General features: G+C 42.3%; 1 protein-coding gene and 1 pseudogene across 1 annotated transcript; one reads left to right on the forward strand and one right to left on the reverse strand.

Moving 5' to 3' along the window:
- The first annotated feature begins 953 nt into the window (after nt 1–953).
- TEX13C (TEX13 family member C) lies at nt 954–6,176 on the forward strand. The gene is made up of 2 exons (XM_004064833.4): nt 954–4,081; nt 4,662–6,176. The coding sequence occupies exon 1, from the start codon at nt 1,516–1,518 to the stop codon at nt 4,060–4,062; it is 2,547 nt and encodes an 848-aa protein (XP_004064881.1). The 5' UTR covers nt 954–1,515; the 3' UTR covers nt 4,063–4,081; nt 4,662–6,176.
- A 1,116-nt stretch (nt 6,177–7,292) lies between these two features.
- On the reverse strand, nt 7,293–8,417 carry LOC101136758 (filamin-binding LIM protein 1-like; annotated as a pseudogene).
- Nucleotides 8,418–23,161: the final 14,744 nt, after the last annotated feature.

Raw genomic sequence — 23,161 nt, forward strand, 5'->3', positions numbered from 1 at the left:
GCATGGACCCAAAGAGTGAGCAGTAGCAAGATTTATTGCAAAGAGCAAAAGAACAAAGCTTCCACAGTGTGGAAGGGGACCCGAGCTGGTTGCCACTGCTGGCTCAGGCAGCCTGCTTTTATTCTCTTATCTGGCCCCACCCACATCCTGCTGATTGGTAGAGCCCAGTGGCCTGTTTTGTCAGCGTGCTGATTGGTGTTTACAATCCCTGAGCTAGACACAAAGGTTCTCCACGTCCTCACCCAAGCAGCTAGATACAGAGTGTCGATTGGTGCACTCACAAACCTTGAGCTAAACACAGGGTGCTGATTGGTGTATTTACAATCCCTGAGCTAGATATAAAGACCCTCCACGTCCCCACCAGACTCAGGAGCCCAGCTGGCTTCACCTAGTGGATCCCGCACCAGGGCTGCAGGTGGAGCTGCCTGCCAGTCCCGCGCCGTGCGCTCGCATTCCTCAGCCCTTGGGTGGTCGATGGGACTGGGGGCCGTGGAGCAGGGGGTGGTGCTCGTTGGGGAGGCTCGGGCTGCACAGGAGCCCATGGAGTGGGTGAGAGGCTCAGGCATGGCGGGCTGCAGGTCCCGAGCCCTGCCCCGCTGGAAGGCAGCTAAGGCTCAGCGAGAAATCGAGTGCAGCGCCGGTGGGCTGGCACTGCTGGGGGACCCAGTACACCCTCCGCAGCCACTGGCCCGGGTGCTAAGTCCCTCATTGCCCCGGGGCCAGCAGGGCTGGCCGGCTGCTCCGAGTGCAGGGCCTACCAAGCCTACGCCCACCGGAACCCCAGCTGGCCCACAAGCGCCGCACACAGCTCTGGTTCCCTCTCAGGCCTCTCCCTCCACACCTCCCTGCAAGCTGAAGGAGTGGGCTCCAGCCTTGGCCAGCCCAGAAAAGGCCTCCCACAGTGCAGTGCGGGGGGCTGAAGGGCTCCTCAAATGCCACCAAAGTGGGAGCCCAGGCAGGGGAGGTGCGGAGAGCAAGCGGGGGCTCTGAGGACTGCCAGCATGCTGTCACCTCAAACCCACCTTCCCTTTCAGAGCAGAAGTATATGTGTGTGTGTGTGTGTGTGTGTGTGTGTGTGTTTGGGGGTCCATTCCACTCCGGGTGTGCAAATAGCCACTTTATCGTCTCCAAAAAACCTGCCCTTCCCTCTCCGTCTCTGGGCTCACTGCAGTTCCCAGCTCAGCCGCTTGGCGACTCTCCATTCAGGAAGTGCCTTCTCAAAGGAAGCTGGTCCCAGCTGGCCTTGCGGCATGACTTAGCTTTTCTCTGTGATGTGTCGCGGAGTCGCCGGTAGGGTTCGGTGTGGCGAGGGGGACCTGCTTCTCTCTTTGTGAGAACAAGGGAGTGAGGGAGGAAGGAGGCCAAGGAGGAGGCCAGGACTGAGCAAGGACTAAAGTAAGACTGAAAGGGGAGGTGAGGGGTGGACTGGTTGTCGGCAGCAGCCGGTACCGGAAGCGGCGGCGGCAGCCGAAGCGACGCACCGTGAGGCAGCTGCTTGACTAGGCTGCAGCCGCCATGGCGATGAACTTTGGGGACCATGCCAGCGGGTTCCGCCATGATGATGTGATCAGGTTCATCAACAATGAAGTCCTCAGGAACGGCGGCAGCCCAGCCTTTTACAGGGCCTTCCGCTCGCGGCCGTGGAACGAGGTAGAGGACCAGCTTCGGGCCATTGTGGCCGACCCGCGGGTGCCCCGCGCCATTAAGAGGGCCTGTACCTGGAGCGCTTTGGCTCTGAGTGTGCGAGTGGCCGCGAGGCAGCGGGAGGAGCTGCTGCACCAGGTTTGGCGGCTGCAAGGGCATGTGGAGGAGTGCCAGGCAACCTCCTGGGCTCTAACTTCCCAGCTGCAGCAGCTGCGCCTGGAGCATGAGGAGGTGGCAACACAGCTGCACCTCACGCAGGCCACCCTGCAGCAGGTGCTGAATGAGCGTGATGGGTTATGCGGGAGGCTGCTAGAAGTTGAGAGATCCATGCAGGTCTATCCGATGCCTCAGGATTTTGTACCCGGTCCAGAAGCCGGCCAGTATGGGCCTGTGGCCGGGACTTTAAATGCAGAACAGAGTGAGGCGGTGGCCACAGAGGCACAGGGAATGCCACATTCGGAAGCCCAGGTAGCAGCCCCAACAGCTGCGTATTACATGCCTGAACTCCAGAGTGGCAGGGTCCAGGGCATGCAACCTCTTCTGCTTATGCAGGCACCTCATCCAGTCCCATTCCATATGCCTTCACCAATGGGACTGCCATACTCAACACCTCTACCACCCCCAGTAGTAATGGAATCAGCAGCAGCAATTGCACCACAGATGCCTCCTGCAGGGATCTATCCACCTGGTCTTTGGGCCACAGTGGGGTCCCAGGAGGAGACGGCCCCTCCGTGGGACCAGAAGTGCCATGGCCAGGATGGATATCCTGAGAATTTCCAGGGAGTATATCACCCAGGAGATAACAGAAGCTGCAACCAAAAGGAAGGTTCTGAGTGGCCCCAAGGAATGACCTCCCAAGGGGACAGCAGCAGCCACAGCCTGAAGAAAGATCCAGTGATGCAAGAGGGCACAGCTCCCCCAGAGTTTAGCGGGAGCCACAGCCTGGAGAAAAAACCAGTGATGCCCAAGGAGATGGTCCCCCTAGGGGATAGCAACAGCCACAGCCTGAAGAAAGATCCAGTTGTGCCCAAGGAGATGATCCCCCTGGGGGACAGCAACAGCCACAGCATGAAGAAAGATCCAGTGATGCCCAAGGAGATTGTCCCCATAGGGGACAGCAACAGCTACAGCCTGACGAAAAATCCAGTTGTGCACAAGGAGATGGTCTCCCTGGGGGACAGCAACAGCCACAGCATGAAGAAAGATCCAGTGATGCCCCAGAAGATGGTCCCCCTGGGGGACAGCAACAGCCACAGTCTGAAGAAAGATCCAATGATGTGCCAGGAGATGGTCCCCCTGGGGGACAGCAACAGCCGTAGTCTGAAGAAAGATCCAGTGGCGGCCCAGGGCACAGCTCCCCTGATGTATAGCAGGAGGCACAGCGAGAAGAAAGTGCCAATGATGCCCAAGGAGATGGTCCCCCTGGGGGAAAGCCACAGCCACAGCCTGAAGAAAGATCCAGTGATGCCCCGGAACATGATCCCCCTGGAGGACAGCAACAGCCACAGTCTGAAGAAAGATCCAATGATGCACCAGGAGATGGTCCCCCTGGGGGACAGCAACAGCCATAGCCTGAAGAAAGATCCAGTGGTGCCCCAGGGCACAGCTCCCCTGATGTTTAGCAGGAGACACAGCCTGAAGAAAGTGCCAGTGATGCCCAAGGAGATGGTCCCCCTGGGGGACAGCCACAGCCTGAAGAAAGATCCAGTGATGCCCCAGAACATGGTCCCCCTGGAGGACAGCAACAGCCATAGCCTGAAGAAAGATCCAGTGGTGCCCCAGGGCACAGCTCCCCTGACGTTTAGCAGGAGACACAGCCTGAAGAAAGTGCCAGTGGTGCCCCAGGGGACAGCCTCCCTGGGGTTCAGCAGGATCCACGGCCTGAAGAAAGAGTTAGTGATGCCCGAGGAGATGGTCCCCCTGGGGGACAGCAACAGCCACAGCATGAAGAAAGATCTAGTGATGCCCAAGGAGATGGTCCCCCTAGGGGACAGCAACAGTCACAGCCTGAAGAAAGATCCAGTGGTGCACCAGAAGATGGTCCCCTTGGGGGACAGCAACAGCCACAGCCTGAAGAAACATCTAGTGATTCCCCAGGGCACAGCCTCACTGAGGTTTAGCAAGAGCCACAGCCAGAAGGAAGATCAGGAGAGGCCCCAGGCAACCCCTCTGGAGGATAGCAAGAGCCATGGTGTGAAAAATAGCCCATGGAAACACCAGCCTCAGGGGCAGAAGGTCAAGGAACGAAAAAGGAAAAAGGCCTCAGAATCCCAGCAACAGAAGCCTGCCTCATGCTCCAGCCCAGTGAATTGGGCCTGCCCATGGTGTAATGCCATGAATTTTCCACGGAACAAGGTGTGCTATAAATGCAAGAGAGTCCGTATGCCAGTTGAGAATGGCAGCGTTGACCCAGCGTAAACTCATTGATTTCAGGAAGGTAAGTAAGATGGAAGCACTTCAAAGAGAAACCAATTTCCCAGGACCCCCTTCTGATAAAAAAGTAACTTATTTACTTAACAGGAAATTTGAAACCAAAATTGTAGAGAAAATTAGATAAAATAATCCATTATCCTATTACCCAAATTAAGTACTTTTTATCATTGTGAGTATACATACACACAAATACGTATGTATTTATTTTCTTATTTTATTCATTTATTTGAATAAAGAGAGACTACTTCTGAGTATAACATTCAGTCTTTAATTAGGGGATTTCTCCTAATTGCTATCAACTTTTTCAGGTAGTAGATTGTGGTTGGCTGATACTAATTGGTTGACACCCTGGAGAAGCTGAAGTTATAGTTATAAAGCCTGTTTTAAATCAACCATTTTCTGTTTTTTTTTTTTTTTCTTAACCTCCTTTTCCTGAAAATGCCATGTATTTGGCTGGGAGAAGCCATGTGATTTTAGAGTTACAGGCTATATTGTATTCTAGAAACACTGCTTTTCCTTGCAAGTGCTATCATTCCTTTTGAAATTACTGCAGTGTTGATTTTTGCTTATTTTTGTTTTATTAGTTTTACAGGTGAAGTCCTGTTTTTGTGTCTTAGCTCCACCAAACTTGCTTGTTTCTGAAGAAGCTGAACCTGTGACATTAGAAGATCTGCCAAAGCCACAAGAAGTAACACCTCAATTCTGATGGACCCACACCTCACTGAGACCCCAACTGGCTGCAGTCAAGAAGGGTGAAAGGAAGTCAGGGAAGAAGAGATCATTTGACACTCACTAGGGGGAAAAGGGAGAACAAAATTGTTTTTGTAGAGTTGAATTTTTTCATTGGTATGGGAATTAACTTAGAAAAGTTTGGGGAGTTGTAGTGTTAAATTCTATAGATGGTAGCAACTTTGATGAATTTCACTTAATTCATTAAATAAGAAGTTTAGGGAAAGAGTTTAGGGGGTTGTAGTGTTAAATTCTATAGCTGATAGCAACTTTAATTAATTTCATTTAATTCATTAAAGAAATAGTTATTGCCTAGTATGTTTTGGGAGCTAGACTTGTATGTTATTATCTAGTACACACAGCATAATCTTTTATTGTGAATTTGGTTAGAAGATAGGAAAGAGCATAATTTGGCATACACATTAGATCAGGGATGTCTTCTTTGCCTTGCATATAGCGTGACCTTGGATAAAACCAATTGAAGTAACATCCAGATCCATTTCTGTGGTTCTGGGGCCAATGTGAAAGAGACTTTCATGAAAGGTTTTTTGTTTTGTTTTTTTGTTTTTTTTTTTTTTGAGAAATGAGGTCTCATTTTGTCGCCCAGGCTGGAGTGCAGTGGCATGATCATCATAGCTCACTGCAGCCTCAAACTCCTGGGCTCAAGTGATCCTCTGCCTCAGCCTCCCGAGTAGCTGTGAGCCACCATGCCCAGCCCTTATGAAAGGTCTTGAGTAACCAAACTGCTTGTCTCATTGGTCTCAGGTGAGATAAATGAGCAGTGACAAAGTTTGGGAAAGTGTCCTCACAAAAATGCAGGCAGAGCTTTTCTGAATTCCTCTGCTGATTTCCTCCTTTGAGAAGGATAGCTATTTTCCTGGTTGCCCACCAGCCTGCCTGAAAGACCTGGGGTGTCTTGAAGAAAAACAGTGCTTTGGGGAGTGTTCACTACACACGCTAGCTTTCAGCCTCAGGCTGCCCCCATCCCAAGTCCCTTTTCAGTCAGCAGTGGATGAAGAACAAAATGGATTCCAAGGACAAACACTGGGGGCACCAGGTTATGGATGGTGTTTCTCTTGGGAGGATAAATTGGGTTAAAAATAGAGCTAGACTGGGGCAAGCACTCTTGGGAATACCCCAGGACCCCCACCTCTCCCTCTTTGGTGTGTTCTCTGCAGGCTTACCCAAGGCAACTGCTGCAAGGCAAGGAAGGAGCCAGGGTGGAGCCCAGGGGTGGTTGGTTAGATCTGCCTTCAATCCAAGCTAAAGATGTCCTTGAGTTTCCCAATGAGATCCCACCCAGCTCACCAAAATCAATGTTTGTCAGGGATTTTCTGGGCCTAACTAGTAATAAAGAATGTGCATTTGACTGCTGTGTCTTCTGTGTAGTGTGTATCTCAGGGCAGGTTTGCTCAGAGGTGGCAGCTTAAATCCGCATCTGCCCTTCATCCCACTGAAGTGAAGAAAAGTTCAATCTCATTCACTAAGGGGGCTGTTGGGGAACAAACACCTTAACTTTTGTTGGGGAGAGGGACAGATACTATAATATTTTGTATATCCTAATGGCTCCTGTATGTTTGGAAATACAGGTATGTGCAGGTATTTTTTTTTCCTACTGGGTCTAAATCTAGAGCTGATATGATACAGGAGGAAGAGTAGAAATTGTAGTGGTGGAGGAAGAGGGGAAGGACTCCAGGTGCTGCCAGTAGTGATGGTAGGAGTGGGCCTGGTGCCGCTGCCTTGCAAGCACTTACGGAGGTGGTGGTGATAGATGAGGAACATGGGTATTGATCTGAGCAAGTGAATGCAGGGGAAGTGGGAAGAGGCCTATCAGAGTCTTTGAGGGCCTCAGAACAAGAGAAGCAATATTTTCTCTTACTGCTCACCCATTCCTACACTTCTTCATACCCTGCTAGTGAGCCTAGGCAGGAGCAGCATTGCCTTCACACTCCCATTTCCATTTCTACCCTTTAATATAAAAGCAGAATCAAAAGAAGCAGCTTGAATAAGGGCATGTCCTGTGTGTGGGACATCAGTTGGCAGGATCGAATGTGGAAAATGCTTCTCCGCCCGCCTCGGACTCCCAAAGTGCCGGGATTATAGGCGTGAGCCACCATGGCCAGCCTAAAAAGCACTTTTTAAGGGACCTTGGAGTTTTTCCTCTAATGGCTCAACCCTGCAAGCTGGACTGGTCCCAGCACCCCTACCAGAGAGCTACAGTCAATGCTAGGGGTCCAAGTGCCCCCAGCAGACTCCCCCCAGCTTTCTCCTGGAAGAGGGTTGGGGCCAGCAGGGAATTCTGGGGTTGACACTCATGGTCCAGGAGCCTTCTGGTGCCCAGAGGGTAGAGTGGAAGGTCTGGGGGTGCTCAGCCCTGCTGTGTCCTGGACAGGCTGGTCCCCATGGAAGCTCAGAAGGAAAGTGTGCAAGAGCAGGTCAGGAAGGGACCTAGTGGTCTGCTCACTGCCTAACACCCAGCGGTGCTCTCAGCAGCACCCAGCAGCACTCTGCTTCGCGTGGCACTGCTTGCAGAAGAGACGGTTGTCCAGGGGGTAGCAGCCTTGGTTCCTGGGCTCCACAGACAGGAGGATCCTGCAGTCCTCACACCTGTAGCAATTTACATGGAAGTTTCTTCCCGTGCACTTGATTTTGAAGGCATCTTTCCCATCCCGAGGAATAATGGGATTCTCACAGATGCTGCATACGGGGGCGAATTTCTTGTAGAATTCGTCTAGGCAGTACATCTCGTTTTGGCTGCCCAGGGCAAAGCTCTCATCCTGGATGCACCGGGCATAGGTCACACACATGAAGCAGGAGGGGTGGAAGGCCTGGCCCAGGGCCCTGATGATGTGCTCCCGGACCACCTGGCCACACTTGCCGCACTTCTCCAGCGTGTCCTGGTAGCAGGGTTCGCAGAGGGGTCGCCCATCCTGGTAGAAGCTCTGCGCAGCCAGCTGGCGGTGGCAGGTGTGCCACGTGAAGCACTGGGCATGGTACTGCCTCTTTATGGCCTCCACAGCCAGCTCTTGGGGGGACACGGTTTTGTGGCAGAAGGCACAGATGTCTGTGGACGACTCTCTCTCAACAGGCTCTGCTGGGGAAGGCGGAAGCTCTTCCTCCCCAGGCCTGAGGGGACTGGGCCCAGGCTGGACTGAAGGTCCCTCCACCAGGGCCTGTGGTCGGGTTGGGGGCGAGGGCAGGTGCAACTGCTCTAAGTCTGCAATGAGTGAGGCCCCCACTGGAGCAGGAGCCTCTTCTTCAGAAGACAGGAGCACCGGAGGGGGCAGTGGAGGGGGTGGGATGAGGTCCAGGTCAGGAAGTGCGTCCTCACCATCCAGGACAGGAGGAGGGGGTGAGCATCCTCCATTGGAGAGCTGCAGAGGTGCAGCTGGCACTGTGGCTGCAGCCCTGCCAGGGGGTGCCCAGGGGCTGGGCTTTCCCGCTAAGCCAGCTCCGGGTGCCTTCATGGGGGCAGGAGCCTCCCAGGGGAGGCCACATCAGGCCTCACAAACCGCCTGCCTCCCTTCCTCAACCACAGCTAAATCGCGGCACAGGGGTGCAAGGGTGATAAAGACAGATGATGCCACACTCTTCTCAGGCTTTGAGGCCATGGCTTCAGCTCCTGGTGTGGCTGGGATCCAATTCTCCTGGAAGGTCCGAAGGCCCGGAAGTTCAGGCCAGCTCCACTTGTCAGCCCGCGCCCGGGGGCTGCCATCCGATGCCCTCATCCATAGGATTCGACCACCTTGACTTGGTTAACTGGAGGTTGCTTGCTTGAAGCACTGCCTCATGTGCTTCGATAAAGTAATGCATGAAACCACCAACTGGAATAAAACTTAAAAATTCACTAGAAAACAGTGTAGGCTCAGCATTTGACAGCCAGATAGAGTCTTCTCAGAGAAATTTCCATATTTTTATTACCATCTAGAAAAAAGTAATACTCATCGTATTAGTTTGCTAGGGCTGCCTTAACAAAGTACCACAGACTGGATGGCTTAAACAACAGAAATTTAGCCTCACAGGTTTGAAGGCTAGAAGCCAGAAACGAAGATATTGGCAGGGCTGGTTCTTTCTGAGGGCTATGGGGGGATACTCTGTTCTAGGCCTTTCTCCTGGGGGTGTGGATGTCTGTCTTGTCCCTGTGTCTCTTCACATTGTTTCCCCTCTGTGTGTGTCTGCCTTTGTCCAAAATTCTGCTGTTTATAAGAACAGCAGTCATACTGGATTAGGGGCCTCCCTAGTGAGCTCATTTTAACTAATTAAATAAGGTCACATTCAGAAGTACTGGAGTTTAGAACTTCAACATGAATTTTTCGGAGGGACACAATTCAATCCATAACACTAATAAATATAGTTTTTCTACTTAGACATCTGAATTTCAGAACAATTAAGACTATTAAAACTCTTGGAACTCTTGTGTAGTATAGGGGATAAACAGATTTTGGATCCTAGCACCGGCAATTGCTAGCTATGTGATATTAAGCAAGTTGCTTATTCTTTCTCTAACTCAATTTCCCCATCTATAAAATGGGAATAATTATACCTACAGAATACAGGTGTTAATTAATATATGAAAACATGCTTAGCACGTACTAGTTTCAGTTTATAAAACCATTTGTATGATTATTCTTCCTTACCCAGAAGTAACAGTGAAACCCAACTGATTGGCATTAAACAGGCAGTCTCTCTGAATAGCTATCAAAAAATACATATATATGGACATGTACAAATTTATAGTTTCTCACTAGTGAATGGCAAAGCTTGTTAATATCCATGATTCATTTAAAAAAACAGTATTCATTTGGCAGAGAGGAACATAGTGCTAAAGAGTCTTGAGTTCCGTTCTATCGAGGGCAATTAACTTCACTCATTATTTCCATGGTTTAACCAATTAAGTGAGTCAGTTACAGACCAATTGGTACACATATCACCCATTGAATATACCAAAAAACATTGCAAGATAAATCAGCTTTTTAGTTTTTATGGTAATTTCATCTCTTGGTGCTCCCTGTTCTATAAAGAAGAGAAAACATCCTTGATTTTGGAGGAAGTGAAAATGTAACTAGCAACACATTAATTTGATTCCAGCAGCTAAAATTTCAGTTGAATGCACTACAATTTCTTTATAATTGCAAGCATTGTGGTGTGGCTAGGCTACCATGCCTTTTTTTCTGACTGATCATCTTCCTATACTGTAATCAGATTCTGAGGATCAGTCTGTAGCTAAAATAAGAGTGATTTTTATTGTTGATTTCATATAATTAATATGTGAGGGTAGTACATTGGAGCTTTTCATTATAAACACTACGGTAATTGATCATTCCAACTATTGGTTTGAATAACTTAAATGTAACCTGTAATTTCCACAACCTGAAATCAATAAGGTACATTTATTTTTAATTAAATGGATGCAAAAATAAAACCTAGGTAAAATGTGCAAATAAAAACAATAATTTAGTTTTAAGTACTGTATTGGTTATCTATTGCTGTGTAACAAATTACCAGAATTTAGCAGTTAAAGTAATGCACATTTATTATCTCAGTTTCTGTGGGTCAGGAATCTGGGTATAGCTCAGCTGGGACCTCTGCTTTAGGGTCTCCCACAAAGCTGCACTAAAGTTGTAAGCCAGGGCTGGGAGCTCATCTGAAGTCGCCACTGTGAAAGGATCCATTTCCAAGCTCACTCATGTAGTTATTGGCAGGTGCGGTAGACAGAATAATGGTCACTGAAGATGTATGTGTCCTAATCCCTGGAAAACATGAATATGTTATTTCACATGGCAAAGGAGAATTAAGATTGCTAATCAACTATCCTTAAAATAGGGAGATTATCCTGGATAATCTGGGTTGGTGCAATGTCATAATAAGGGGTATAAAAGGTGGAAGTGAGAGGCAGAAGAGTAGTCAGTATGAGAGTGATGCAATGTGAGAAAGATATTCATACACTTATGAATGTTCCGTACTAATTTTGATAGGGGTATTGAGTTCTTAACTTACTTTGTGTCGACTGCAGGTCATATCCTGTATTCAGTGAACCACATACCCTAACATTTTTCATTGCAGAATTAAATTGATCAAGGATTTCATAGGAAAAGTAACTAAAGGACTTAAATTATAGATTATTACAAAATACAGAAACCTCTCCTAATCTCTTATCAGAGACACAGAAACAGAGCTTTAAATTAAATAAGCTGATTCTTGAAAACCATGTACACAAAGGTCTTACATGTGTCTAAGGCCTTCAGCTCTTTTTCGTGGAGTTTATCATGACCCCGAATAGCTCAATATTTAGACATGTAGAAACAAGTCTCAACTGAGAAAAGCCACTTCTCCCCTAATTTGTTATAAGTAAAAGATTGATTGCGAGCACTGAAAGTGAAGATTATGTAATGAGATTTTTCCTCAAAAATGACAACTTGACAATGATTCAAACTGGACATCCTTTTATCTTTATAAGAAAAACAGCATGAATATGTTGATTTAATTTCCTCATCATAATAATGAATTACATGACCAGCTAAAACACTGTTAAAGAATTCACATATTATCATATTCCACCCCTGGGAATACTTGAATGCTTTATAGAGCTACTTTGAGCTAAGATTATATTTGAAGAACCCACAAACATATTTTTATTTGGAAAAAAAAAAACTCACTCTATGGCCCTTTGTTATATTCCTCACTTTTCAAAGAAAGATATGACATTCTTTACTAGATTGGAATGAGTAACTCACCTTTTGTTTTGCCTACAGTTTGCTTTTACAGGTTGAATGCTTTATGTTTGATTAAAATAATTTATGAATGTGCTTATGTGTGTCTGTGTGTGTGTGCATAGGGTCTCTCATATATGTAAAATGGAAGACAGACCAACTTTTCTGTGAAGCTTAAGGCCCTAGCTTCTCCTGGCCAGAGAAAAGGTGACCAAGTAAACAAATGAATAATTGCTGTGGCATTTTACAAATGCACATAGCATTCATTTTCTCTTCGTCTTTGTTTGCACTTGTGATATTCTGTGATACATTATATGGTCAAAATAGAATTAATACTGTCCACTAGTAATGATGAAAAAGTGACTGAAGGAATATTTGAAAATATGGTTGTCTTCTATAGCATAACAAACAACGTATGATGTGGTAGGATTATCTCTTTTTACCTTTAAAAAATTATTTAAATGCAGATGTGCATGAAATTACTAAAATAAAAGCAATATATTGGGGCATTTGTGTTCACTTATTGCCACCATTTTCTGTTGCCTTTTGATATTTATAGCTGTGACTTTAGACTGCACAAAACACATAGCTTCTGGAAATCATTAATTCATGTATTTGTATGTACACTGTTGTGGATAAATATTTTATTTTGACCACCTAATATTTTAAGGATTAATGTTTCATGATGATTGGATGTTATGCTATTGTTTGGTGTGCCAAACTGTGCTATGATACATTAAAGGATCCCTTACTGCCTAAATGCTGTATAGTTGCTTTCCCAGAAGCAGTGATAAAGGTGGTTAGAAATGTAAGAATGAATAATACCATTGATGACATGATTAGTGGAACCAGTCATTTTATTTGGGATGCTTTTTTAGACTCTCTGTTTTGATAAGTGGCCTGCCAAAGCAAACAAATGACAAGAAAGAGCCTGTTCACAGGGGAATTTGTAAATAAATGACAAAAATTCAGCAGTGCTTTGGTAATTCAACTTTTTGGTGATTTACATATTGTTTTTGTTGTTTTAATGACTGAATAATCTAAAGACTATCATCTTATTAGGGGTGGTCCTAATGGGATTTTTCTTTGTAATCAACAAACCAGTCTGCCAAAGTGGGCAGTATTTGAAGTAAAGGGGCTGTTTGCCAGCCACCAAACAAACAGAACATCTGGATGTCTGCAGCCATCTCAAATTTGCTCCCAGTAGATCAGTCTGAAGTTGGGGATTCAGGTTGCATTTAGCCAAAACCAAAATAAAAAGTGAAAAAATAATCTGTCATACCTTTAGTTTTTTATATGTATGAAAAAACTATACAGATATTTTGAAAATACTCAGACTGAATTTGTCCCTCTAAATCTCTTAGGGACCAGAGACATATTAGTATTCATGTAAGTACTTGACACTTATCTGGGGTTTGTTATACTTATTCCTTTAAAATACACATTTATACTACTATAAGTTTTAAGTTTGCTTGATGCCAAAGCAGTGTCAGCTAATACATATAATTTAAAATGTTTAATGTAAGGATTTGTAATCCTGTGGAGTTTTTACATTCCTCCTTAAAAAAAAAAAATCTAGGGACAATCCTAAAGTCATAAAATAATATATAGTATATACAGTAATTATTTCTAAAATTATTTACTTTGAAGGTTGAAAAGGACCTTGAAGGTCATTGTGTACTAAAACATTCTGACAGTTTAATCCAATTTGTGACATTCCTGCAAAGTGATTGTTTTGTTTCCAAGTGAATACTTCACTCTTTCTTTTTACCCAGGAACTTACAACCTCCAGAGACAGCAAAACTTTTCCCTATATTTGGTAACCTTCACCAAGGTGAAAGCTGATGTGTGGTAACTTTCACCCAACTGTTCCAATTTCTTCTTCGGGAGTTTTACATAAGGAATTTAAGTATTCATCCATTGGCTCCTCTTTTTCAGATTGAACATTTCTAGTTCCTTTACCTGTTCTTCGTATAAAATGGTTTCAAATTCTTTCTTCAGTTGACTGCTTTCATACAAACAAACTTTTAAGTTATGGCTCACGGAACTGAGTACTATACTCAGTTATGGTCTGTGAAAGATTGTCAACTCCTTTATTTAAAATACTATGGTTGTATTAACATAAACTATAACCCAGTATTAATTATAAAACCTAATTGTAATTCAAATTTTAAGTGTGGACTCATTTTGAATTCATTTTAAGCTAAAATATTCAAGTCTTCTTTTCTTTTTTTTTGCTTTTTCTTTTTTCCTTTTAAAAATATATGCATTGTTGCTCAGTCATGTCTTTCCCTTGCTGTACTTGTATAGTTGGCTTTTTGGATCTGAATACCAGACCTTATACTTATCCCTATTATAATTTATCTTGTTAGATTTCACTTGTCCTTTACCAGTCTGTGATAATTCATAGGGATTCTGATTTTGTCATTTAAAACATTTTCTCCCAGTATTAGTTTGTTTTCACACTGCTATAAAGATACTACCTAAGACTGGGTAATTTATAAAGAAAGGAGGTTTAATTGACTCACAGTTCCATATGGCTGGGGAGGCCTCAGGAAACTTAACAGTCATGGAGGAAGGTGAAGGGGAAGCAAGGCACGTCTTACATGGCAGCAGAAAAGAGAGAGAATGCAGGGGAAACTGCTACTTTTCAAACACATCAGATCTCATGAGAACTTCCTTACTGTCACAAGAACAGCATGGGAGAAACTGCCCCCATGATCCAGTGACCTCCCACCAGGACCCTTCCTTGACATGTGGGGATTACAATTCGAGATGATATTTGGGTGAGGACACAAAGCCAAACCATCACCCCCCAACCCAGATTTGTGGTATCTACCAACTTGCTATTTATATCATTCATATTGGCATGTTGCTGGAGATCTCCTTTTAGTTTAACATTACTCCATTTCAAGTTGACATTATCCCATTAAATAGCATTTTTTTTGTTGTTTTAGTCATTCACATTCTAGTCATTCGAATTTAGTCATTGCATCCTTTGTTTTAGTTCTGTATACTATCATCTGGGTCACATTTCTCTATCCTGTTAAAATCTGATATCTAAGCTGGGCACGGTGGCTTATGCCTGTAATCCCAACACTTTGGGAGGACGAGGCAGGTGGATCGCATGAACTCAAGAGTTTGAGATCAGTGTGGGCAACAAGATGAAACCCAGTCTCTACAAAAAAATAGAAAAAATTAGTCAGGTGTGGTGGTGCATGCCTGTGTTCCCAGCTACGTGGGAGGCTGAGGTGGGAGGATCACCTGAGCCCAGGGAGGTCAAGGCTACAGTAAGCCATGATCACGCCACTGTACTCCAGCCTGGGAGACAGAGTGAGAACCTATATCAAAAAAAATCTGATATCTACAGGCACTATTTTGGGTTATATCCCTGGTCTACCAATTATTAACTCTTCTAGAAGAGAAAATGAAAATTAAAACGAGGATTGTTTTTTTCAAAATATATTAAGCCAGCATATAAGTTTTTCTGCAGGTGGTAGGACATAGTTCTGAAGGCATCAGAGTGATGTTTCACCTGTTATTATACTACTTCCTGAAATAAAATAAGCAGTTATTTTTTTATTGATGGTCTACTTTATTTAGAATATTGTCATAGGCAAGTAGAGCACCAAAAATAAATATATGATCCTTTTCACTGAAACACATTGTGTTTTATGGTCACAGACTGCCCTACTCCAATGTTGCCTACTCACCCTTGAATTTGATGGCAGTGATCACAAACAGGACTGACTGGGTAAGACATTATGAGTAGCACATTGTGAATACATCCTGTTAGAAATAAAAACCAAATCCCAAAATCCAAATATAATGTAGTGTTTTTCGAAATTTTTTTACCACAAAAGAAGTGAATTTTACATTATGGCTTTACACACACACACACACACACACACACACACTATGTATACATATGTACATACATGTATATGTGTGTATGTGTGCATATGTATATTCAAGTTGAGTATCCCTTATTTAAAATGCTTGGAACCAGAAGTGTTCAAATTTAAGATTTTCCCAGATTTTGGAATATTTGCATTATACTTAAAGGTTCAGTATCCCTAATCCAGAGATCTGAAATCTGAAATGCTCCAAAGAGCATTTCCTTTAACTGTTATGTGAGCACGCAAAAAGTTTTGGATTTGGGATTTTCAGATTCAGAGTGCTCAACCTGTAATTGTATCTGTATATGTGTGTATATAATACAGAAAACAAAATCATATATTTCACAATAATATGTTTTCCCCATTGCCAAATTTTCTAAACCTGTTTATTCTATTTAAAAATTTTGTTTGTAACCACTACATTGCTTTTCTGATCTTCATTCTGTGACTGTTCTAAGGTGGAATCTCTAATGATTGTGGGTCTACCACATCATCCTTATACTTAATACAGGGAGACATATACTCAAAGGCAGCAGAGATATTTTCCCAGTCTAAGCACAATGAGGATTTGCAGCCCTCTATTATCTAGGCTACCATCTCCCCTGTATGATCTATTATGATTTTTTTTGTAGAGTAGGGATCTCTAGAAAACAATATTTATTTGTCTAGTCTCCCTTGGAACAGGATAGATGTGGGTAGACTGTTGGAGACAGGAATGGAAGTGAACATTTATCAAGTGCCTATCATGTACCAGACATTGATTAAGGTGTTTTTAAAATTTCGTTAGTTTGACCTTCAAAAAATGTGAGGATCAGAGACTAGAGTAATCTGCCCAAGATCACCACACTCCTTTATCCAAGAAATCTGGACTTAGGCCTAAAGTCTTTCTGACTTCAAAACCCATGTATATTCATGACAATCAAAAATATCTCCAGATGTGATGCTTAATATTGAGTGTCAACTAGGTTGAATTGAAGCAGGCAAAGTGTTGTTCCTTGGGGTGTATGTGAGGGTGTTGTCAAAGGAGATAAACACTTGAATCAGTGGACTGGGAAAGGCAGACTCACCCTCAATCTGCATGGGCACCATCTAATCAGCTGTCAGCATGGCTACAATAAAGCCGGCAGGAGAAGATGGAAGAACAGACTTGCTGAGTCTTCCAGCCTTCTTCTTTCTCCCATGCTAGATGCTTCCTGCCCTCAAATATCAGAATCCAAGTTCTTCAGCTTTTGGACTCTTAGGCCTACGCCAGTGGTTTGCCAGGGGCTCTCGGGCCTTAGGCAACAGACTGAAGTCTGCACTGTCGGCTTCCCTACTTTTGAGGTTTTGGGACTCAGACTGACTTCCTTGCTCCTCAGCTTGCAGATGGCCTATTGTGGGACTTCACCTTGTGAGTGTGTGAGTCAATACTCCTTCATAAACTCCCTTTCATACATACATCTATCCTATTAGTTCTGTCCCTCTAGAGAACCCTGACAAATACACCCTATAATGCCAAATATACTTGCAGCCCCACTGAGGAGTAGGGCAAGGTACAAAATTACCCCATTAAAAACCACTGCTTTAGGTCACAAGCTTGTAAGTGGGGAGCTAGTATTCAAATTTGAAGGAAATTAAAACATTTTACCCCAAGATATATTTCTTTGACATATTTTGAAATGGCTGCCAATTGGCCAGCAAACAGAAGTGGCCTTGCAAAGCTGTTTTCTGGTGGGAAAAATTTGCATCTGTAGAGCATCTCCATTAATAAAGCCATACCCCTGCTTTCCACATCTTTCCTAGATCCAGGAAGGACTGAGAGTCTCACACCTTAAGAAACCTGAAAAGAAACATTTACCATCTATTCCCTCTGAAAGACACTTCATCTTCATCGAGACAAGCCTCTTCCTTTCTTCCTCCTATAACCTGCCTTGCCACTAAAGCCTGTTTTTTGACATACTTTAAGTTAACATTCTTTCTGTAATTTCAAAATGGTATACAAGTTTCTGTTACTTATTGGAAAGTTGAGTCATCATTTAGAAGGCGCTCATGTCTACACATTAAATAAATTTACATTCCTTTTCTCCTATTAACATGCCTTATGCCAGTGTGAACCCCGAAAATCTGAGACAGGTCTCAGTTAATTTAGAAAGTTTATTTTACCAAGGTTGAGGACACGTGCCTGTGACACAGCCACAAGAGGTCTTGAGGACATGTGCCCAAGGAGGTCAGAACACAGTTTGGTTTTATGCATTTTAGGGAGAAAAGAGACATCAATCAACATATGTAAGATGAACATTGTTTTGTTCTGGAAAGGCAGGACTACTCAAAGCGAGGAGGGGGCTTCCAGGTCATAGGTGGATAAGAGACAAATGGTGGCATTCTTGTTAGTTTCTGATTAGCCTCTCCAAAGGAGGCAATCAGATATGCATTTATCACAGTGAGCAGAGGGGTGACTTTGAATAGAATGGGAGGCAGGGTTGCCCTAAGCAGTTTCCAGCCTGACTTTTCCCTTTAGCTTAGTGACTTTGGAGCCCCAAGATATTTTCCTTTCACACAAGTGACTTTTTAGTAAACTTTTGGGGGACTGAGAACCTATGGCTTCCACTAACTGAAGTATTTGATTCTAAATGACATGATTTTCAACATTATGTGACACTGTAGAATGTGCCACACAAAAGGCATAAACGGTAAGCAGGAAGAAAAAGGGTACCTGCTGTGGGAAGTTAGGTCTGGATGCCAAACTTGACCCAAGTCACATATTTTTAACTGGAAAACTCACCATAATTGGCTGCTTATATTAGAGCTCCATACTACTAAGGGGAATGTAATAAGCATGAGGGCTCCAGGCCCTTTCTGAAATTAGTTAAAAGAGCTTCCAGGTCAGGGACACACATGTGCAGGTGGTAGGAAGAACTACAGGACATCAGGCCCTTTAGCATTTCCTCAAAGTACTCAAAGCAATAGAAGTAATTCTGCAAAGCTCTGACATGAACCAAGATATGTGGATATACTCGAACTACTTTTTGTTGACCCACTAAAGTGAAGGTACTAGAGGATCAGGGTAGACATCTTCAAATTCATTTAAAAATGGTAGGAATCTGAGATTCTCGTTAATGTGCTTAGTTCTCAGAGAGAGTTATATTCTGAACCTCCTTTCAGTTCAAGAGAAATATTAAGGAACAAAATGAAAACCAAAAGAAGGCAAATTTTGGACCCTGGAACTCTGCACCTAGGCACCTTCCACATGATTTACTGCTCACGGTGCAGAATACAAATAATGGCCATTCCAGCATGTGAAAGCTTAAAATACATTCTAATGAAGATCACATTGTGAACATTGCCAAGGCAGAATAAAATGCAATCAGGATTTAAATGTGTCTAAAATAATAGCTCCTTGGATTCAAGCACACTGATTAATGTCAGAGACACTTATGAAATGCTGTTGCCTGGTCATCAGTGTTATTTTTCTTATGGAACATTTTGTACAAGAAGCAATAAATGAGGGCTAATAAACTAAGAAAAGAATACCTTATTCTATAAAATTAACATGACTCAGGTGAAGTGCTTTAGTTACAGGTGATCTATGTTCCAGGATTGACATGTTATCAGCATAACTTACTTTGAAATATGCATACTACAAGTATTTCTGAAATATTCACCTTTCACAGCAGATTCTCTTGCTTTCCTCATATCTGCATATAAATGTAAATTTTGTGCTTACCGTATAGTCAGCTTTTTTTTTTAATTTGAGGAGCTGAAATTAGCTTTAAAGATAACTCTTATATTGTAACCAAGTAGCTTAGCTTCAAAATGAATTTTAAAACTTTTTTTTCTTTTTGAAACTCTTTGTTTCCCTCCCTTCCCACTGGACACTCCTTTCACTGTGCTGCTTTATCTAATTATGTGCTTGCTTAGAAATTCCAGGGGCTAATCTTCAAATGAACCAGGCATAGAGACTCAGCTATAGAATCCTCCCCATCTACAGATTACCTCAAAGCAGTAAATCTATGACTCAGTCATTGTTGAAGTGGCACCAGCTCACACTCCAGCTGGACAATAACTCAAGATAGCCATTGGAATGAGACATGTAGTCCCTGTATCCCTCACTCCTCAAGTATGTTTCTCATACCAAGTTTCTTTTCTTAAACTCCTTACCAAGGCTAAAATTTGAAATGGTCTTTTGGAGGCATGCACCTAGACATTTCTCAACAGCTAGTGTTTAATTAATAAAGCTGCTTTCCTTTCACTACACCTCACCTCTTGTGTGATTGGCTTCTCAGGCAGCGAGCAGCTGGACTTGCATTTGGTTACAATATCATTTGAGGAAGAAAATGTGCTTAAATCCTAAAAAGAACATCAGAGTAACCTGAAAGCATTTCCCACTTCAATTTTATAACTTGAGATAGTAGTTAAACACATGTCTACAAAGGCTGACATGTTTAAAAGACTGGGTCATAAGAGTTAGTGATAAAAGTACATGGTAAATGCTATTACTCTTCTTTGTCTGAAAAACAAAACAATAATGAACATAAAGAAACAGGCTCACAGTGTGCATCTCTCATACCTCATATATGCTCTCTCTTTCTTGTGAGGATAAAGTTGTTATGGAGCACAATACTCATAAAAAAACCTAATGAAATTATCACCCATTGCTAAGAATGAATTAAAATTGATAAAATTGTTCACTGTTACTCTTTTCAAATAACACTTTGATTTAGTAAGGAAAAATGCTGGTCATTATAAAATTTCAGCATTGCTATGCAGCATTAACTATATATCTATTAACTATAGCTCTATCCCCACTATCACCATTATGTAGCACAGAGAGGAAGGGTTTGGGAACGGACACCCATATGCTAGTGTTGGTTTTATTTCTGTTTACATTTTTAGTCTCTTTCCATCATCTGTAACACAAGGTTTTGATAAAGACAAAATGAGGAATATATGTAAAGCAAATGCAACATTGTTGGAGCAAAACAGTTGGTAGATCCTATTTAAAAAATTATTAGTACAAATGCTAGATTTGACCTGTTATGGTAGAGTAGGAAAACTGTTTGACTGACAACCAAGAAACCTGGATCCTGGTTGAGTACTGTCACTAGTTAACTATGTTACTGTAAACAAATTGTTTAGGCTGTCTGTGACTCAATTTCTTCATCTTTTAAATGAAACATTAAATCAGATGATGTAGCACTGTAATTCTTTCCCTTCCAATAATTTACATTTCAGTGATGTTGCCTCATATGGAAAAAACAGATCTTGGCCATAGCTACCTGGGAACTGCCTTATTATCATTCATTGTAAAATTATTACTAGAGTTTAAAAGAGTTACTTAAGAATTAGTGCAGCAGACTTAAAATATAAACAATTTCAGCATGATGCTCATTGGTAAAGAGCTAAGTATAGCAGTTCACACAACATGGCATATTGAACTAATGCATATGCCTTTTTAAAACTTGTTACATACATGAGCCAAAGATGTCCTCTGTATATTGGCCCCTACGTTGTTTATTTCTTCACAGCAGGCTGAGACTCGTTAGCTCGAATGCTCTCTGGCACCACACTCAAATTTTTACACATCCCATTGTTTTAAACATACCCCAAATAAGCAGATTTTTAGCCATTTAGAGTCTGCCTGCTTTGCATATTCTGTGAAACTGCACATCTGTTAGCCCTAGATAAGAGAAATTCTGTGGCTATAAAGGCCCCAAGCCACTGCTGCCCTTCAAAATTCTCTGACCCAGTGATTCCCCAAAGTGCTGCTGAGTGACATCACCCCATCACATGAACCCCCATCTTTAATTCCCGTCTCCCCTGGGAGTCCTTGTGTCCTATTCCTCTTCTGGATGGTTGTCCTGTACCATAGCCTTGGGCAGTCTCATGCTGTGAGGGACTTCCCTTGCATGCAAACCTGTCAACCAATGTGTCACCCAAATAAAGTCTGTGTGTGTAGCTGCTATATGTGGGAATTAAAAACACCTATAGGGACAAATTTTTAAATAAATAATGATCTAAATTAGAAACCATAATGGAGATTATTAAATACTTATAAGTGAAGAACAATAAAACCACTATAAACCAAATTCATTCATTCATTGTAGAATGAAGAAAAAGTAGTATTTAGAAGGACCTTTATAGCCTAAGATGAATGTATTTGGAAAAAAAGAAAGATTGAAAATTACTGAGGCAAGTATTCACTTTGAAAAGTTAGACTAAGAACATTAGTATAAAGTAAAATAAAAAAAAAAAGAAAAGAAAAAAGAAGAAAACCATAAATAGAAGAGCAGATACTAATTAAAAGAAAAGACAAACAATAGAGAGGATTTCAAAACCTGATATACTAAGATATAGAAATTTCTGGCAATGTTGTTGAATAAATAGAAGGCACAATCAAATAGTATTAGTATTAGCATAAAAAGGGGGTCATAATATTGCTTTGGTAGGAACTTTTAAATTTCCAACTTATAACAACATATTATGGACAACTTGATACCACTAAATGGGAAAACCAAAATGAAATGGGAAATTTTTTAGGTAAATATGGATTAATAAAATTGGATTAGGGCTCACTCAATTGCTCAAAATAGTCTTACAAACATTAAATATATTGGATTAATATTATAAATCTATTTCTTTCTAAAATATGAGGTCTGGAAGGTGTCATTAGGCGTGCTTTGCAAAGCCTCCAGGAATAGATAATTCCTGTCTTTATTCAAACAGTTTCAGAGAGCAGAAAAAGAAGGTGTTTATTCTGCTCATTTTATAAAAATCTTATAACACTGATATACAAAACTGATAAGAATAGTATACTTTTTAATTATTATTATACTTTAAGTTCTAGGGTACATGTGCACAATGTGCAGATTTGTTACATATGTATACATGTGCCATGTTGGTGTGCTGCACCCATTAACTCGTCATTTACATTTGGTATATCTCCTAATGCTATCCCTCCCCACTCCCCCCACCACATGACCGGCCCCGGAGTGTGATGTTCCCCTTCCTGTGTCCAAGTGTTCTCATTGTTCAATTCCCACCTATGACTGAGAACATGCAGTGTTTGGTTTTTTGTCTTTGTGATAGTTAGCTGAGAATGATGGTTTCCAGCTTCATCCATGTCCCCCCACCCCACCAACAAAAAAAAAGAAATAAAGAAAAAGAAACAAATTACGGAGAAACAAAACCCTTTCTTTCTTTCTTTCAGAGATTTCCAGAAAATGTACCCTTACAAATGAGAACCTGTGTCTTCATGAGTTAGAGAATAATCACACTTTGTGCATAAAAAGTTATTAAGCACAATTCCTGAATTATACATAATTACTAGCTATCAGTCAGTTGTGCATTTCTGTGTATGCTGGTCTCCACTTGATAAGGCTTTATTTCACAGAAAAGAAAAAAAAAAGAATAGTATAAGATAGGACAATAATAGGCCAGTCTCAGAAACATAGATCTAAAACACTCAATATTACATTAGCTAACATAATTCAGCAATGTATTTTTAAAATGTAACACAAGGATGATTTATTCTAAAAATTTAGGATGGTTTAATATTAGAAAATTTACTAAAAAATTAAAAGAGGTAAAGGAAATAAGATCTGCATCTATTAGATGCAGAAAAATCTTTTAATAAAATTAACATATAATTCTAGCAACTTGTAAACTTCTTTAACTCTATCAATGGTATCTATCAAAATCTTACATAAACACAACACTTAGTAGTAAAATACTAGGTGTATGATTTAAAGCCAGCAAGCAGATAGAGAT

This window comes from Gorilla gorilla, chromosome X (genome assembly GCF_029281585.2).
Source record: "Gorilla gorilla gorilla isolate KB3781 chromosome X, NHGRI_mGorGor1-v2.1_pri, whole genome shotgun sequence".
Lineage (NCBI taxonomy): Eukaryota > Metazoa > Chordata > Mammalia > Primates > Hominidae > Gorilla > Gorilla gorilla.